Source organism: Macaca fascicularis, chromosome 3, assembly GCF_037993035.2.
Source record: "Macaca fascicularis isolate 582-1 chromosome 3, T2T-MFA8v1.1".
In the NCBI taxonomy this organism is placed as follows: domain Eukaryota; kingdom Metazoa; phylum Chordata; class Mammalia; order Primates; family Cercopithecidae; genus Macaca; species Macaca fascicularis.
The window spans coordinates 99,540,254-99,559,983 of NC_088377.1; the positions used below are offsets into that span (position 1 = coordinate 99,540,254).

Consider the following 19,730-nt stretch of genomic DNA (forward strand, 5'->3'; position numbering starts at 1 on the left):
GCCCGTCTCACTTCTGTGCTTATACACAACTGTATGTCTTCATAGCTTTTCTCATAAGTAGAGGCAGTTGCCTACGAAAACTTCTCCATGACCTCTGTGCTGCCAAAGCTGAGATGACCAGAATGGCCAACTTTTGTTCCTTTCCTTTCTAGATAAGCAGTTAAAATGCCTCTGGTAAACAACCATGTTCCCTGAGCTTGGGTTTTTTCTGAGTTCTAGGAAAAAGAATAAATGCAGGGTTTTTGAGATTAAATGGAGTCGCAAGATAAGCAGCATTTCTCAGCAAGGAGCCAAGAATGCATTAGGATAAGATAGGCTGAACTTACGGGCAGAGGGCAAAAGCGCTGTGGGGGTTTCATCCTCCTCTTCCCCACCTCCCCCACAGCCCCTTCAAACTCCAGCTCCACCCCCATAAGGATGCGGGAGTTAGAAATAGGTCAGGAAGAGACCGGGAAATGTATATCCTTTTGAGCCTATGAAATGCTTCTGCTGGCATCTCTCCAAGTCTGGCGTGGCCTTGATACTTGATTCCTATGATGTGGTGGAGGGGGATAGGTAGGAAGTGGGGGGTACCACACAGATAATAAATCTCCTGTGTCTTCTGTTTTCATATTCATGTTACTTTGGGACCACAGGGGCCATGACTTAGAAATGGAGTTGGGTTTTTGCGTAATTAGCCACAACACACAGGTTTTCCTTCTACTGGGAATGACTAGCCCTTCTTCTCTCCATCAGCCGTCAGCCAACTATTCACTCTTAAGTCTCAGCTCACAGATCACCTCCATGAAGGCTTCCTGGACTTCTCCCAAGCCCAGTTAGATGTTCTTCTGGCACCCCTGTGAGATGACAGTGTGGGGTCCAGGTTAAGCTCAGGCTCTGGAATGTCAGTGCTTGGGCTCATAAGCCCAGCTCTCTACTTAATAGCTACTTTGAGGAAGTCCGTGCCTCAGTTTCCTCATGTGTAAAATGGAATTTCAAAATAATACTGTCCACATGAGCTATTGGGAGAATTCAGTGAGTTTTACATGTTTTACATGTGGCTGGCCTCATAACAGCATTATTCACAATAGCCCAAACACGAACACAACCAAGTGTCCATCAGTGGATGAATGGATAAACAAAATGTGGCATATCCATACGATGGTATATTACTCAAAACCTTGAAAAAGAAGGAAATCCTGACACAGTGCAACATGAATAAACCTGAAGACTTTACGCTAAGTGAAATAAGCCAGTCACAAATGGACAAATACTGTATGATTCCACTTATATGAGGTACTTAGGGTAGTCACATTCATAAAGACAATGTAGAATGGCAGTTGCTGGGGGTGAGGGGAAGGGAGACCAGGAGTTACTGTCTAACAGGTACAGCATTTCAGTGCTGCATGATGAAACAGTTCTGTGGATGGATGGTCATGACTTGCAAGCCCGCCTCCCTGCCCCAAACAGAAGGTTCCTTCCTTTAGTCACAACAGAGTTTTCTTCTCTAAAGACTCCTTCCCCCATAGTCTTGACAGCGTATCACAGGTTCTGCCCACACGCTCTCTAGGGTAACGCATGAGAAGGGAAGTGAAGGAATGCTGGCAGAGATGTTATCACAGAAACTAGTCTATGCTAAAAAAAAGAGCCAAAGGGAAGCAGGGCCCCCTGCCCTTCCAAGCCGGGTGGGGAGACTTGGTGGAATGAGGGTACACTGGGTGAACAAGGAGTCAGAACACCTGAGTTCTCACTCTAGCTCTGTCACCAGCTTGCTGTGTGTCTCTGGACAAGTCACTTTCCCTCTTGGGACCTCTTTGTCCCTGACTATAAAAAAAATAGAGATTTGGCTGGGCATGGTGGCTCACGCCTGTAATCCCAGCACGTTGGAAGGCCGAGGAGGACGGATCACTTGAGGTCAGAGGTTCAAGACCAGCCTGACCAATATGTACTAAAAATAAAAAAATTAGCCAAGTGTGTTGGTGCATGCCTGTAGTCCCAGTGACTTGGGAGGCTACAGCAAGAGAATCGCTTGAACATGGGAGGCCAAAGTTTCAGTGAGCTGAGATTGCACCACTGCACTCCAGCCTGGGCAACAGAGTGCGACTCTGTCTCAAAACAAACAAACAAACAAAAAACCTGAAGATTAGACTGGGTAATTTTGAAAGACCGTCTCAGTCCTGACCCTCTCGGGGAATAACATCAATGGGTCAATTTGTGCAAAACCTTTTACTTTTTAAAGCACAAAAATTTGCTGAGCATGGTGGTACATGCCTGTAATCCCAGCTACTCAAGAGGCTGAGGCAGGAGAATCGCTTGAACCCAGGAGGTGGAGCTTGCAGTGAGCTGAGATCGCAGCATTGCACGCCAGCTTGGGCAACAAGAGTGAAACTACACCTTAAAAAAACATTTTCACCATCCTGGCTAACATGGTGAAACCCCGTCTCTACTAAAACTACAAAAAATTAGCCGGGCATGGTGGCGGGCACCTGTAGTCCCAGCTACTTGGGAGGCTGAGGCAGGAGAATGGCCTGAACCTGGGAGGTGGAGCTTGCAGTGAGCCGAGATCTTGCCACTGCACTCCAGCCTGGGCGACAGAGCAAGACTCTGTCTCAAAAAAAAAAAAAAGAAAAAGAAAAAGAAAAAGCACTTTCACATCAATGACTTCCTGCTATTCTTAGGATGTTCCTGTAGATTATTAGATTAAATCTCATGGATAGGAATATGAGGCCCAGAGAAGTGAAACAATTAGTGACAGGGCTAAGAGTAGATCCCAGGTCTCCTGGCTCTTACCAAGGTTGCTGTGCCCAGGGTGTACCCACACAAAGGCACAGATTGGGATTGAGGGAAAAAGGGAGGCTGACAGGTGCTCAGAAGTGTAACCCAATCAGCCTTAAGGAAGGGACACCTTTCTTTAATTGGTCTGCCCAGAAGAGGCACCTTGTTCTCACAGCCCTTCCACAGGGAGAGGGAACAGCTTTTCTCAGTTAATCAGCCCTGAACACTTCTTTCTGCAACGTGTCCATCTGCAGGAGCACCTCTTCCTAATTTGCACAAAAGCACCTTATGTACGAGGCATACCCTTGATCCCTGGGCTGTTCCTCTTCTCACTTGGTGTCAGGTCCTGGGGTCCAGGTCCAGCCCATGCTGAAGTCTGAGGGGAGTGGGTACATGGACAGAAAGAACACTCGGGGCCCATAGGCAGGTGAATATGGTTTTATTCAGCAACAGCTCTCATCAACAGCTTACTCACACTAGCTCTCTCACACTGTCCGCCCTGTCTCGACTGCTTGAGCCCAGGGCTCCCACACACAGCTGTGCAGCTTGCTCTCCCTTGCCTTCAGGGTCAGCAGCTTAACTCTTTCTCCCTCTGGGCATGAGCTAGCCGAACTGTGTCCTAGCTCCTTCCTGTCCATCTGCAAGATGGACAGCTTTGGCTCTCTCTCTTTCTCTGGGCGCCAGCGCGCCCACCATGTCAAGTCATGTTGAGCTAAGCCGAACCCCAAGAGCCCCTGTACAGCATTAGCAGGACAATTACCTTTTACAGACAACAGTGGCTCAGACCAAGTATGAACTTACACAAACAGGTTATATAACAAGTGGAGGTGTGTGCCTGTGCACCAAACCCACTAAGTCATGCAGACATGGATATCTGCCTTGGCATATTCCTTGACCAAAGCACATCCATGTACCTTACACTTGGGTCTGAAGTAGAGTTGCCAAATGAAATACAGGACACCCAGCTAAATTTGAATTTCAGGTGAACAACAAATCATTGTTTAGGATAAGCATGTTCCATGCAATTCTGGGGACATACTTAACCTTAAAAATTTATTTCATTTATCTAAAATTCAGTGAACTGGGGCAGTCTGTATTTGTCGAATCTGCTGACCTTAGTCTAGAGGCAGTGGTATGTTCCAGCTGACTCCAATCAGCTCATGAGAGTCAACTGTAAAATATTTAGGAGATTTATGAACTGGGTATTAAACCACTGGTGGCTTGAAATCCACCATGGTGGGAGTATTTACACCACAGAAACTGGTAACTGCTACACATCAGTGCTTTTCCTTTACAGAGCTGGTTATGAAACATTCCCCAATATACCACTGTCCAGAGGTTTCCTTGTTCTTAACATATTAGGTAGACTCTGAAACCATGTCCCTGGGTGCTCCACAGTCACACAGGAGTCAGATCGCATCTAAGATAGCTGTAAGGCTTAGTAGACTAGAAAATGGAAAATTCCACTCCTAGGATCCTAGAATGAGGAATGTTGGAAACTTAGAATTCTAAAACAAGGATGTTAGAATCTCAGAGTTTCAGAAGATGAAATGTTAGTATTGAAATCAGAGGCTGTTAGACAGTATCCATTCCTCACCCCTCTCTAGCATACAGATGGCCAAGGCCTCACAGCCTGACCAGACCTCTGGCTGGCCCTCCTGGCTCAGGGCCTAGGCTTCTTGCGAGCCACAATGAAGCAGACCCCAGAGCTGGCAGCATTGGTGACAGAGTAGCTCTGGGGATTCTGTAGGAGCTGTTCAATGTCAAAGCCAGCATCCAGGACAGCCTGCTCCACCTCCTCCTTCTCCAGGGCCACACAGGAAAATTCACGCTTCCCCACCATGTAGGATGAGATCTGAAGCGTGACTGTGGTCACCAGGTGGCCACACGGCTTGAGCAGTGAGGCAAGGTTGCACAGTGCAGTGCGGTAGGCATCAAGGCTACAGCAGGCACACTCCATGGCCAGCAGGGTAAGCACACAGTCGGCGGGGGGCAACACAGCAGGGGCCAGCGGGTTGCCCAGGTGGACATCACACTTGAGCACCCGCTTCACTGCTGCCCGCAGCTTCTCCTCCTTCTCCTCCCAACGGCCGCTGCAGAGAGAGAGAGGGAGTCAGGGAGGCACTTCAAGGTTCTGAAGGGAACTCTCAGTCCACTGTGACCAGCAGATGGAGATGATCTCTGGATCCCCAAAGGATTGCTATCCCTGAGTCCCTGTGTGACCTGACAGCAGGCCCATATTCAATCTGAGCCTCAGTTTCCCCCAAAGAAAAATGATTAGGGAGAATGGGCCAGAAAAATTATAGGAACATTTCTCCCTCTGATTCCATGTGAGCCCCCTTCCCTTAATCCCCAGGAGGGACAAGGCCACCCCAAGCACAGATGGGGCAGCTAACACACATTATTGGATGGATGGATGGATGAATTAATGAATTTACTACAGATAATGTATGAATACAGCTATCTTAAAAAATTAATTTTGAGTGATGAAAAGCAAATCCCAAATGACACAGAGCAAATTACTCTGCTCTAAAGCTCAAAGGTGACTAAAACTAAATTATAGATTATTTAGATATACATAAGTATGCAAGAAAAAATGTTTTGAAAAAGGGAATGATAAGCATAAAATTCATATTAGTTACTACCTCGGGTTAGGAAAGGCAGGGGCAAGGAGTCACAGAGAAGCACAGAAGTCTTTATTATATCCGAGTACTCAGGTTGGGTGGTGGGTTCATGTCACTGCATTATATAGTCACACAGGTACAGACAATAGAGGGAAGAAGGAAAGATGGATGGATGGGTGGGTAGCTGGATGAACATGGAGGGACATGGATAGATGGATGGATGGGTGGATGGATGGACGGATGGATGGATGGATGGATGGATATGAATGGATGGATGGATAGATGGATGGATTGATGGCTATGGATGGATGAATGGATGGGTGGGTGGATGGATGAATATTGATGGATGGATGAATGGACAGATGGATAGATGGATGGATGGGTGAATGGCTGGCTGGCTGGATGAATGGATGGGTGAATGGCTGGCTGGATGGATGAATGGATGGGTGAATGGATGGATGGGTGGATGGATGGATGGATATGGATGGGTGGGTGGATGTATGAATATGGATGGGCGGATGGATGGATGGATATGGATGGGTGGGTGGATGCATGAATATGGATGGATGGATGGATGGATGGATGGATGGATGGATGGATGGATGGACCGGTGGGTGGATGGATGGATGGATAGTTAGATACATAGAAGATAGATAGGTAGATATATAGATGAGGGTAAGGAAGGAAGAGAAGAAGGAAGGAAAGGTTCTATCATCTGGTTTTCAGTGTTCATACTTGATTATATCACACCTCAACATAGTCCTGTGATCAGATACTTGCACCTAAAACTGCTGTAATCCTGAAACTTGGGGCCCCATCTACTCTGTCCCCACCATAGGACATCTGGTCCTGTACCTATAGGTCCTACTGTCCTGAAAATGCCAGAGACAAACAAGAGGCCAGGGAGACTTCTGAGAAAGAAGGTTGACTGGGAACCCCCTCCACAACCTCTGCACCGCTACCTGTTTCCTTCCAGCTCACAGGCGAATTTCACCACCGGGGTCCAGTCATAGGCCCCCGGCTCCTTCTTCAGCCACTTTTCCAGCTCCTCCCGGTTGCGGTCAGTAAAGTCGGAGAGAGTGATGTCTCGGAAGGACTCACAGGCAGCGAGAACTTGGTAGATGGTAGGGCCTGAGCCAATGTCGATCAGTGTGTCCCCTTGAAGGCCTCCTGTGGGAGGGAAAGACTGGTAATGGACGGGTAAGAGAAACGAGACCCAAGGCAGACACAGGGATGAGGACACACATCCTGGTCTTACCCAAGGGGCAAACAGCACCAAGCATGGTGGTTATCACGGATTGGCGGTTCCCTGTAAGCCAAGCCTCATACCAAATATTTTATATGCATTAATTTCCACTTACACCTCAGAACTACCCTGTGTACTGACTACTATCACTATTTTCATTTTACAGATTAGAAAACTGAGTCTGAAAAAGGTTAAACAATTAGCCCAATATCTTTCCATCAAGAACATAAGCCAAGAGTATAATATTTCTGGGACAGAGAACAGAGGCCCAAGCCCTGCTCTGGGGAAGATTCGGGCTGGAGGGTTCAGAGGGGACATGCTGGGGGCAGTGGCTCTTTAAGTTTCAGGCTGACTGGAAGCTGGGAGCCTCCCCTGGAAGTCCGGCCCTTCCTGGATGGGTTCCTTGTTCCTTGGAGTGGGGAGGGGTGTAAGCATGCAGGAATAGGAAGCCGGGGCTGAGGAGATGATCTGGGAAGATGGCCCCAGGAGTGAATCCAGGGTCACCTGGAAGCTGGAATGAAGCATGACTTCCAACATTCTGTCTGGAGCCCTGGCGTGGGGCCATCACTTGGCCTTCCAAGCTTGGTCACACCCAGTCCAGCTATTCTCTGATTTCTGCCTCCCGCACCAGCCTGCTCCTCCAGGCTCAGCAGTCTTTTAACCCCCTCTTAACCCCCAGACCACCAGGAGACTCACCCTTATTGTTCCGCAGTCAAGTGCCCAAAGTGAGGACATGGCTGCTTGAGTTTAGAAGACGTGACCAAATCATGGGGTCACCGTGGGGAGGGCAATGATCATTGGGAGACAGGCAGAAGTCGCCATCAATTGCACAGATGGCTCAGTTGAGGTCCTTGGGGCCTGAGCGCCTTGCTGTCAGGTTTGCAACAGGGTTGAGACCCCACCTAGCAATCCTTGTCCCAGGGCAGGGCTTTTCCAGGTCCTCATCACAGACACATCTGGGCTGCACACTCTGGGCATAGGCGATCCCGACCCACTACAACTCTGCTGTTTGCCCTTGGCCTTCTGGGGGCCCCAGAGGCCTGGCTGTGCAAGGTTAGGACTGAACTTGATGATGACCTGGAGAGCCTTTTCTGCTCCACCCCAAAGACCTAGGGGCTAATGGAGAGCAGTGTGGGAACTGCACGGGGCTGTGCTCTTCCCATAGGTCCTGATCCCTCAGCTGGCACACAGCTCCTGAGCCGTGGGGAGACAGACCCAACTTCCAGTATAATAGCTGCCCAAAGAGAGGGGCAGGGCCCCAGCAGCTCCCTCAGCCCGCCCCCAAAAACCCCTAGAGGAGACCAGACTGCCCCCAGGACACCTTATCCCCATCCCTATCCAGATTCCTTGGAGAGAGGCTCAAGGGGAAGGGTCACCCTCTGCTCACCAGGGCCGAAGGTCTTGTGGAGACATTCCAAGTTAAACTTCAGTATCTCAGCCTCGGGTGAGGGGCTGCCATCGAAGCTGTAGTAAGTGGCCAAGTAGTCCCTGGGCAGGAAGTGCTTCTGGTACTCATCACCCCCAGTGAAGCCACCCTCCATGGTGTCCCTGAAATGTGCCCTCTCCTGGCTGTCAGGTCTTATGAGGGCTCCAAGCTCTCCAGGCTCCACCCCCAGCATTCCAGCTTCATCCCATGGCTCCTCCCAAGTATGCCTCTCCTTGAGCTTCTCCTATGGGCATGCAGAAGGGAGTGCATTCTTCACCGCCTCCTAGTCACACTGACACACACGAGGTTTCCCCAACCCCAGCGCTATGACCGCTGGGGCTGCAGCTGCCCTGGCTCTGCTTCCTCTAGGGACCAATCCATGTCCGTCAAAGGCAATTGATAGTGCCCAGCCCTGGGTGCAACTCTCAGCCCTGCCAACCACATGCTGCTGTGTGGCCTCCAGCAGGTGTCAGACCCATGTTTCCCCACCTGTGTGCCCACTTCACTGACTGTGAGGACCAAAATCCCTCCCCTAAGTCACAGGTGTTGTGGCCTGAGTGCACAGTGAGATCCCCATCTTGTCCCCTGGTGGTCAGTGGGGTCCAGCAGCTCTCTCTAGGCCAAGCAGTGGGTGCAGCTTCATGCATCCCCCATCCCTGCTGGAGAACACAGTTCAGACCCCAGGAGGCAGAGCAGAATGGCTGACTTGGCATCACTGTGCAGGTCACTGGGAGAAGAGCAGAAATTGTCATCAATCTCCATGAATGAGAACAAGGGCACCTGGTCATAAAGCATAAACTGTCAAAGGGGTCCTGGTTTCCTGGCTGCTGACTCACCAGGCAACTCCGGGTAAGACACTCCTGGCCTCAGTCTTCTCTTTGAAATAGGACTGGGTTGTAAAATCTCCCACAGACAGAGAAAAGTCCAGTCTCTGTTTTTGGCATTAGGAAATGGCTCTGACTTGGCCACAAACCAGAGAGAAATGAATCTGCTACACTGGAGGTTCACACCTCTTACCCTGAAAGTGGGAAGGATAGGAATACCTTGTTCTGGCTTCAAGTCAACAAACAATTCTGAATTCACAGGGCCCAATAGACGGGGGATGCCACAGAGGCAGGAACACCCAGCAGTCGTCAGGGCCTAGCTTCCAAGAGGCGGGTGCCTGGGCAGCCTCCAGGGAGGCTTGCAGCCGTCGTGCTGGCCTGCAGAAGGCATACAGAGCTGGCGGGAAACTGCAGGGCTCGCGTTACATAATTAGAGGAGTGTACAATAAAGGCACGGTACTAAGTTGTGGGCAGGGTGGAAGGAAGACATATGGTACCTCTATTAGTCAGGGTTCTCCACAGAAACAGAACCCAGGATGTGTACACTGAGAGAACCAGATCTATTGTAAGGAATTGGCTCGTGTAATTGTGTAGGCCAGTAAGTCCAAACTCTGAAGGGTGGAACCAGGAAAAGCCAATGTTGCAGTTCAAGTCCAAAGACCAGCTGCTGCCAGAATTCCCTCTTGCTCGGGGAAGGCCAGTCTTTTGTTCTACTTGTGCCATCAGCTGGTTGGATGAAGCCCACCCACATTATGGAGGACAATCTGCTTTACTCAAAGTCCACAGATTTAAATGTGAATCTCATTCAAAAACACCCTCACACAAACAGCCAGGATCATGACTGACTACCTATTTGGGCACCATGGCCTAGCCAAGTTGACTCATAGAAAGCAACATCACAGAATCTGAGGGCTAGCAGCATGGAGGAGCCATCATCCCAGTGAGACTGAGACAGAGCTGTGCAGAGAGGGCCTCCTGCAGCAGCCAACAGTAAAGGAGCTGATATGGTTTGGCTGTGTCCCCACCCAGATCTCGTCTTGAATTGTAGCTCCCATAATTCCCACGTGTTGTAGGAGGGACCCAGTGGGAGGTAATTGAACCATGGGGACAGGTCTTTCCCATGCTGTTCTCATGATAGTGAATAAGTCTCATGAAATCTGATGGTTTTATAAGGGAGACTTTCCCCACACAAGCTCTCTTTTTGCCTGCTGACATCCATGTAAGACATGACTTGCTCCTCCTTGCCTTCAGCCATGATTGTGAGGCCTCCCCAGCCATGTGGAACAGTGAGTCCATTAAATCTCTTTCCTGCATAAATTACCCAGTCTTGGGTATGTCTTTATTAGCAGTATGAAAACGGACTAATAGAGTAGCTAAAGAATAAATACCCAGACCTCCTTCTCCTACCTCCCTCCAATATCCTGCCAAATTTAGAGGGAAGGGAGTGGTGACTGCAGTCCACATGTCAGCTTCCTGGCACTTGAAGTAGCCTGGGGAGGAGAGGATGGAGAGCAGAATGGAGAGGCACATGGAAGATGCCCAGCATTAACACTTAAGGAGTTGAACTGTGGACATGCATGTACTATTCAGGGATTACACAGAGCCCCTGCAGCAGGACGTGGGCATCTAGGGAGTCTGTATAGGGCGGGAAGAGACCATCCTTCCCAGAACTACGCATCCTGCTGCAATTGGATGTCCTTGGATGGATAGAGGATGCCCTTCCTAATGCAAGGCCTCCAGTGCCTCCTGCTGCCAGAGGAATGAGTCCAAACTCCCCCTTGGCAATCAGAGTCTCTACCCTCAGGCTTCCACCTGCTTCTCCACCACTCAGGCCTTCTCCATCCCTACATGCCTCATGACTCTGGCCTAGCCAAGAGTCCTAACAGCACTCGGGCAATCTTCTCAAAGTGAAGCCTCTTACGGATATATTCTAAGAACGAGTTTCTTAACCTCAGTGCTATTGACTCTTCAGACCAGATAATTTCTTGTTGGGGTGGGGATGTGAAACTGTGTCATAGGATTTTTAGCAGCATCCCTGGCCTCTACCGCCTAGAAGCCAGTACACTCCGAAGTTACAACAACCAAAAATGTCCCCAGACATTGTCACATGTCCCCTGGGAGGCAAAACTGTCCCCAGTTGACAACCACTATCCTAAGGTTTGCTTTCATCAATGTGACAACACTTTGTTCATGAGAGGGCTAAGCTTTAGGCCCTTTTAAGAATGTGTGCCTTATCTTAGACACCTTTCTATACAGTGGGGTTTTTTTAACAGAGCAAGGAAATTTCCATTCAAGAGGACTTCTGTTGCAATAGTAAGCAAAGGAGCAAATTTCTAGCTGCCTATCAGGAAAATAAGACCACTTGAAAAGTCAGACAGATAAGAAAAGAATCAAGCTCCTTTTCAAGATTAGGGAAACTACCATCTCAGCATTCCACACTCCCTGATACCTCGCTACTTCTCTTCCTGCCTGGCTCTGTGGAGTGAAGAAATGAGTCCAAAGAGGAAACTTGCCAGTGTAAATGAGACTGTGTTTTCTCCGGTGAGTTGCAAGCAGCTACTCAGACCCTCGTCTCACACCAAACACCAAAATAAAGGCTAAACGTCTTTCTAAAAATCAACCACAGAAGCTATGATAGTCAAATTGTTATCAAACTTCTGGGTAAGAGAGGATTTTCTAAACCTAGATCAAAGAAGGCCCAAAGAGAAAAAAAACCACATTTATTATTTTACATTGTATTACATTATCTCATATTTTGTTCGAGAAAAATTAAATATTTTTCCTAAAAAATTAAAAGGAAAAAACACTGTTTTCCTTTTGGAAAAATAATTTGGTGATTATTTGCTTAATTTATTTATACTAAAAGTTTTTGGAACTCTGACCCAGGAATCCCAAGTATAGGAATCCAAAATACAGAAAAATACAGAATACAGAAATACAGAAAAAGAATCCAAATACAGAAAAAGCAAATGCACAGGGTTATTAATTACAACATTGTTTACAGCAAGCAAAACCTGCAAGTCTCTTACCTGCCAAGCACTGGAGAGCAATTAAGTCAACCTTACTTGAACAGCCCCCAAAACTGACATTCCGGAGCCTTCCTGGTGACATGGAGAAGGGAGGTTGGCCCAGGGCTGGGAGAACAAAGCGATCCAGATAGGTACACACAGTGAGGAGATCACAGCCCTGCAAAGACTTTTCAGATGCAAGTATGCAGAGGCAGAGGCCAATTCTGACATGAGAGATGCTGGGACAAATATAAGACCCTCAATGTCACTAATCATTTTAACCCACCTAGAATTCATGTTAATTGGATTGCAGTATGATTTTTTTTTTTTTTTGAGACAGGGTCTTGCTCGGTTTCCCAAGCTGGGGTGCAGTGGTGGGATCATAGCTCGCTGCAGCCTTGAACTCGTGGGTACAAACAATCCTCCCACCTCAGCCTCCTGAGTAGCTGGGATTGTAGGCACGCACCATCCCGCTTGGCTAATTTTTTTTTTATTTTTTGCAGAGGCAGGATCTCACTATGTGGCCCAGACTTGAAATTCATTTTTTAATAAACTGGGTAGACATCTAATTTTATTTTCTTCCAGCCAGATAGGCAGTTATGCCATCACTATTAATTATGTAATTGACACTTTTCTCATTGAACTGAAATCCCACGGAGTATGAGCTCTGTTAATTTCAGAAAAGAGGAAGATTTACATTTAACACAGCAAAATGACAAGAATTATGACGAAAAATGGATTAAAATCTACACTCTGTTGAAATGTTTTCTTGTGAACTCAAAACCTAAAGAAATAAAAAATAAGGACAGTCGTGGTGGCTCACCCCTATAATCCTAGCAATTTGGGAGCTCAAGGTGGGAGGATCACTTGAGCCCAGGAGTCCAAGACCAGCCGGGGCAACAAAGGGAGACCCCACTTTTACAAAAAACAGAAAAAAACATTAGCCAGGTGTGGTGGTATATGCTTGTAGTCCCAGCTTCTCGGGACGCTGAGGTAGGAGGATCACTTGAACCTAGGAGGTCAAGGCTGCAGTGAGCTGTTGTCTTGCCATTGTACTCCATCCTGAGTGACAGAGTGAGATCCTGCCTCAAAAAAAAAAAGAAAAAGAAAAAGAAAAAAAAGAAAAGAAAATGTTGATCATCTTTGATTCTGGATGGTGGCATGGGGCCTTAGTGCTCAAAGTGTGGTGGCCTCAGTAGTGTCTGGGAGCTTACAAGACATGCGGAACCTCAGAACTAGAGCCTGCATTATAACCCAGTCCCCAGGTGACTCCTAGGCACACTAACATTTAAGCAGTTCTGTGAATGGATGAAGACAGGAGGGCAGTGTGAGGATGAGGCTTGGAGTTGGTCTTTATTTTGGCTTTGGGCATAGAGCCTTGAATTGGAATCTGAATTCCATCCTTTGCTGGGTAAGGCACGTCACCTTCAGCTTCCTCATCTCTAAGGGGGCGCATCAGCATGTACTTTGCAGATTGTTGTGAAGATGACAAGGCAATGCCAAGCATATAGTAGGTACTCTGAGTGCTAGGGACCTTCCAAGGTGTCTTCCTGATCTGCTCTTGTAGCATCACCAGCTCATCACCAGAGAGGGGCAGCTCATCACCAGTCGAGGCCCCAGACTTGCCCATTTGCAAAAGACATGACAGTCTGCTGCCTGAAATCACTATAAGGTGAATTTTGGAAAGAGCTTTGGCAACATTCTCTTAATAAAACTTTTTATTTCGAGATAATTGTAGATTCTCATGCAGCTATAAGAAATAATACAGAGATATCCAGTGTACCCCCTACCCAGGTTCCCCCAGTGGTAACATCTTTCAGAATAATGGTACACTATCACAACCAGGATATTGACATTGATACAATCTACTGATCTTATTCAGGTTTCTTGAGTTTTACTTGTACTCATTTGTGTGTCTGTGGGTATGCATATGTGTACACGCACGCATGTGGGTGGGTGGGTTTGTGTGTGGTGTGTAGTAAGTTCTTTGCAATTTTATCACATGTTCTGTTCATGAATGACAACACTTTATAAATGGTTTGTCCAAACATACGGACTCTGGCTAAGTTTACTTCTGTACTAGTCAAAAAGAAGAGATTAATTAAGCAAGTAAATAAAGTAAACAGGATTAAAGCCAGCAGAGAATAGTGAATCAAGTTAAGTACAAGCTGTTGCTTTTTTTTTTTTTTTTTTTTTTTCTTTTTTAGAGAGACTTGTGGTCTTGCTATGTTGCCCAGGCTGGTCTCCTGGTCTCAAACCCCTGGGCTCAAGCAGTTCTCTCACCTCAGCCTCCAAAAGTGCTGAGATTACAGGCGTGAGCCACCATGCCCAGCCAGGACAAGCCTGTTTTCAAGAGCAAGCTCTCTGACCTTCATCAGTGAAATCTTAGCCATTTTTAGATCCTGCTTCCTCCCCTTAAAGGGCCTTTCCGCTCTGATTCTTGTTTCCTGACCAAACTCCACGAGTGAAACATCCTTGAACTATTGCAGACCCTTGATCTCTCTTTGCCTCTGCCTTTGTCTCTGTTTGTCTCTTTGCCTGTCTGTCTCTCTCATTCTGTGTCTCTATCCCTCTGTGTAATTCTCTCCCTCCCTGCCTCCAGCAGCCCCTACACTCAAAACACCATGTCAAAGCAGGAACCCGCGAGAGCCAGCCCTGGTGATCCTGTTATGTTCTTATGATTTGTGTTCTTATGTTGTGTTCTTATGCCTCTTCTGAGAGGCAGGTGCTGGTTCCAAGAGGCTATGAGACTCCTGGTGGGAAAGGCTGGAAGGGTAGGGGTGTGCATACCATGACTGAGGAGTGGGAAGACACCCAGGAGTCCTCAGCCAGGATGGAGGGCAAGCTGTGTGCAGGAGGAAAAGACTATGAGAAAGCTCCACTCCCGGGACTACTTACTGACCTACTACGCCTTCGAAGCACTGTGGCCAAAAATGAAATCCTGAAATTTAACCTGGAAACCCTCTTCTGAAGCTTCTCTTTGGGTGAATGGCCAGTCTCCACTTTGGGGGCAGTACAGGGCTATAGTACAGGGCAGTACAGGGCTACAGTAAGAGCTGCAGGTTGGAGGCAAGCAGCCCCATCCTCTGGCCACTGCTCACCAAAGATGCTGCAAAGTCAGCCCAGCCAAGCTCTGTGAACCCATGAGGGCCTCTGCCAGGTGGCAGCTCAATGGGGTCTGAGCACGGGCCTCGGAGACCAAGGAACTGGGCATGAGTCTCTGGTGGTGGGCTTCAGTCTCTTCACCTATGAAATGAGAGAACCTGTCAGGCTCACAGGCTCATGCCGGGAGAAAATAAGAGAACAGACATGATGAACACACTGCCGGCTGTCTGCCTGTCTCTGCCAGCCTCCCCTGCAGACTGTCCATATAGCCAGCCTTTGTAGCCTTTCTGGGCTCTTGAATCCCTCTGAAAATCTGATGAAAGGTCTGGTGCACACAGATGCACACACACACACACACACACATTTTCCACACAAAACTGACAGAATTCATGGATATCCAAAGGCAAACCACACACACACACAAATTTTCCACACAAAACTGACAGAATTCATGGATATCCAAAGGCAAACCACAGAGCTCAGTTTACAAACCCCTGCCCTGGGTTATCAGAATGGGGTGAGCCAGTAGATTATCACCAAGTACTTCAGTGCACACAAGGGGAGACTGAGGCTCAGGTAAGAGAGCAGGGAGAGAGGAGGCCAGCCCAGGTAAGGTCAAACAGCCAGTCAGTAGTAATAGCAAGACTAGAGCTCAGATGGTTGATTTAGGGCTGCCATGCACAGTTGGGCAAGGTGTGCCCTGCAAACTCTAGGAGTTGCCAGAGTGAGGCAGGGCACTGTGGGAGGTGGGATGGTGGGAAAGGGCCTCTCTGAGGAGCACTCCAAGTAGTGTCCCAGTGAAGGGAGGGAGAAAGGATAAAGACCCGAGGAAAGGGAGTGTCAGGCTGCGCGAGCAGCAGGGGCAAAGGCCCAGTGGTGGGGAGGAGCCACCCGTGTGTTGAGGACAATGAAAAGGGCGCTGTGCAAGGGGTGGAGTGAGGAGAGTCAGGTGTCAGGGAAGCTGAGACCACATCCTGTGGGGCCTTGAGGGCCATGGTAAGAAGGGAGGTTGGCACTGTGGATCTCCTAAGCACGGGAGAAGAGAATGGCATGATAGCCTCTACATTTCTTAAAGAACCGTTCATCATGCGAGGCCTCAGGAGGTGAGGGCAGCATTGGGCACGGCAGAAGAGGATGCTGGCGTCCTCCAGGGAAGAGCCAATAGCAGGAGCCCTGCAGGGGCTGGAGGTGACTGGAGTTTGGAATCACTCTGCAGGTGGAGCCAACAGGATTTGCTGATGGTTTGGATGTAAGAAAGAGTGAAGAGTCAAGGACAACTCCAGGGCTTTTGGCCAGAGCCACAGGAAGGATGGAGTTGCCAGTATTAGGAGGGACATGACACGGGAGGAGCAGGTGTGGGCAACAGATGTTGATTTCTCAGCTTGGGCAATGTGTTGGAGTTGCCTGCCTGAGGCTGAAGTGGAGATACCCACAGAGGAGCCACTGGGTGTCGTGTCTGGGCCTCCCGGAGACTCCAGGGCTGGAGCCTGACTCTAGGAGTCATCTGTGGATGGCTGAGGCCGTCAAGTCGCTAAGTGTGGATGGGGAGGAGATGCTGTGTTCTACGGCTAAGGAGTGGAGAAGGCTGTTCAGGGAGACAGAAAAAGGTAGAACCACGAGGGTGCAGTGCCCCAAGAAGCCAAATAAAGAGAATGTTTCAAGAAGCAGGGAGCTCCAGCATGGCTGAACCTAAAGATGTTATGCTAAGTGAAATGAACCAAACTGGGAAGGACAAGTACTGTAGCCTCCCCGTACATGAAATGTCTAGAATAGGCAAATCCAGAAACGGAAAGTAGATTAGAGGTTATCAGGGGCTGCCGGGAGGGAGAATGGGGAATGGGGAGTTACTGTTTAATGAGTACAGGGTTTCCATATGGAGTGATGCAAAAGTTTTGGAAAGACGGTGATGAGTGCACAACTGTGTGGGTGCAACTAATGTCACTGAACTGTACACTTTGATCAAAATGACAAATTTTGTTATATAGTTTACAACTTAATGAAATTAATAATGTAATATACAAAAACTATTTGATTGTTTAAAAGAAGGAAGCAAAGGAGGAAGGGGGGCAGAATTATTCAATCCACTGTCACTTACAGCTGTGTAGACTTGAGCAAGTCTGTGCCTCTGTTTCTTCATCTGTATAATGAGGAAAATAATATCTCGCTCAAAGAGCTGCTAAAAGGGTAAGTCCCAGGCTTTGCCCAGAGGGTGGTGGTGAGGACTGAGGGGCTGCTATCATGATCATCATGTCATCTCTGTGACCCTCCTCCATCGAAGCAGGTGGCAGGAGAAGGAGAACCCGCTTTGCTGGACAGTCACATGGTTGCTGAAGTGTGATATGACCAAGCCGCATCCACTGGGGTCAACCCCGGTGTCCCCTGAAGATTGCCTGTCTTGATGTGGACATGTACTGGGCAGCCCTGCAGAGCCTGGCCAGCCTGCTGAAGGCAGATGGGCACCTGGTCGCCACAGCTGCCCTGCACTCCCGCTATATGGTAGGCTCCAAGAAGTTCTTTGGGCTCCACCCAGTGGAGACGGTGGAGAAGACCATGCAGGAGGCTGGCTGCCAGGTGCAGAGGTGTGCCCCATCAGCTGCTCTGAGACCTGCTCCATCAACGAGGGTGTCTGTTTTGTGGCTGCCTGCAAGGGCCCCAGTGTCTGAGGCCAGACTGGCAGAGAAGGGCCTGCCCCAGAGGGGAAGTCACGACCAAAGCATCTACAGTCTTGCCCCACAGCCCCGCTTAAAGCAGGTCAGGCCTCAGCCCTACCTCTTCATTCCTGTTACCTGCTCCCAAGGTCACAAGTGAAAAGCAAGGGTTCCCCCAGCACCACGCCTAGGGACCTGTCCCTTACACTACCCTGCACCAAAGATCATGAACAAAAAGTGGCTTAGCTGGATACTATCTTGGTTTGGATTCCCCTAGAAGCAGACCCTAAGACAAGGATTTCAGTGCTGATAGTTGATTTGAAGGGAGATCCCAGGAAACATCAATCAGGACATGGGAAGGAAAGCAGAAAAGGCAGCCACACAGAGTGTGTCAACAAGCCCTTACCACTGTGGGCAATTGGAACGCTGTTGTCCTGGGGGCTCTGGGGCCAGCGTAGAGCACATGGCTTGGAGTTATCCCACCCGGGGGAGCTGCAGCACTTGCACACCACCTCCTGTCATCATGACTGAGGGCTGCTCCTCAGGGGCGTTAATTCCCCAGCATGTCCAACTCGCCTGTATTTGGACAGCGCAGCCCAAGAGAGAAGCCTCAAGTGAAGACTCACAGGTGCTGGCCGTGGGAAGTTCAGCCAGCATGCTGAGGGAATGGGAAGAGGCAGCAAGAGCATCAGCAACAGACATGAAATGTCCCATCGGCTGGGGTCCCGTCGGCTGGGGTGTGGGACGGGTCCTGGGGAGCCTGGTTTTTCCACCAGACGAACAGGATCTCAGGTTCTTAAAGTGGAAAGGCACCTGTGAGAGCTAGAAGACCTCTAGGCCAAGCTCCTATTCCCACAGGTGGGGAAGCTGAGGTCTGGAAGGGGAGGGGACTGGCTCCATCCAGAGGGCTAAGTGGTCAGTGGCAGGGGCAGCATTGGAGCCTGAGCTCTGTCGACGGACCTGGTGGTGATGGAGCCTCGGGAAATGGTCGGCTGAAGCTGACCAGCAGGGCAGAGCCGGGACTGAGGCTGTGCATCCATGTGGTCAAGAACCTGGGGCCTCTGACCTCTGGGAAGGCCTGGGGCCATGTCCCTAGAAGGACCTTCACAAGGTCGTACGTCTCTGGACACCCTTCTTACTCAAACAGCCAGCTCAGTTCCAGCCAGCTCTTAGCACTGGGCTTCCTCATTTTCCCTGGGATGTAGGAATGGCATCAGCATTTCTCCACCCAGGCCAGGCCTATATGAAGCCCCCAACTACTTTCCAAAATGTGGCATGACCCCTCACAGGTCTTGCAACTCCCAGTGTCCCCAACTCCAGTCCATTCTCCCCAGAGAAGCCTTCCAAAGCCAGTGCAGGTCAGGCTCTATCCTGCTTTAAACTGTGCCCCACAGGGATAAAGGGTCCAGCCCAGCTACAGTTCATAAGGCCCTGCACACCTTGGCTGCCGCCTCAGGGCCCGTACCCACCAACAGGGCTTCCGGAAGCAGTCCAGCAGCCTCCTACCTGCATGTCCTTGCAACACAGAACTCCTCCCCTCCTCTCTAACTCATGCGCCACCTCTGAACAGACTCCAGCAAGTGATACAGGAAAGAGCTGTGATGGGGAGAAGGGTTGAGCCAGCATCCCTGACCCATTTGCCATCCTGCTGCTAAAGCTCAGTGCTTTTCAAATTGCCTCCATCACGTTTTTGGGGTCCCTGAGCCTGATATCAGAGGACAATGACGAGTCTTGCTCCATCCACCATAAGCAATAGTTTCATCCCTGGGTCCTGGATCTGCTGGAGACGCCGGCAATGGCTCCCATGGCCACCAGAGGGCAGGGCAGGGCAGGAAGCAGCAGGTGGAGGCTGGAAAGGAGATTCTGTGTGGATCCTCCTCAGGAGAGAAAGGTCCATTTCCTGCCACCTTTTGATTCATGGAGGTTCTGCCAGGCCTAACCAGGCAGAGAAACCATGAGCTGGCCCACCGGGAGGGGCCTTGAAACCTTTGGACAGGCAGGGCCTCTGAAGCTTGGATCCACCTGTCTCGTGGTCCTGGACACTGTATTTCAGCTGGGAACCAGGAGACTAGGTTTTCCAAACTAATGTGCCTGT

The 19,730-nt window shown here is 49.3% G+C and overlaps 1 protein-coding gene across 1 annotated transcript; it reads right to left on the bottom strand.

The window, feature by feature from the left end:
• Positions 1–3,176: 3,176 nt before the first annotated feature.
• On the bottom strand, positions 3,177–8,181 carry INMT (indolethylamine N-methyltransferase). Its single transcript, XM_005549869.4, has 3 exons — positions 8,012–8,181; positions 6,341–6,548; positions 3,177–4,847 (listed from the first exon to the last, which is right to left on the bottom strand). The coding sequence occupies exons 1-3, from the start codon at positions 8,163–8,165 to the stop codon at positions 4,418–4,420; spliced, it is 792 nt and encodes a 263-aa protein (XP_005549926.3). The 5' UTR covers positions 8,166–8,181; the 3' UTR covers positions 3,177–4,417.
• Positions 8,182–19,730: the final 11,549 nt, after the last annotated feature.

Excerpts from the sequence above, each read along its gene's own strand:
- INMT (XM_005549869.4), bottom strand. The coding sequence starts at position 8,165 with ATGGAGGGTGGCTTCACTGGGGGTGATGAGTACCAGAAGCACTTCCTG. Across the intron at positions 6,549-8,011 it reads CCACAAGACCTTCGGCCCTG|GAGGCCTTCAAGGGGACACA; the intron begins GTGAGCAGAGGG and ends TCCCTCCCACAG. Across the intron at positions 4,848-6,340 it reads TGTGAGCTGGAAGGAAACAG|CGGCCGTTGGGAGGAGAAGG; the intron begins GTAGCGGTGCAG and ends CTCTCTCTGCAG.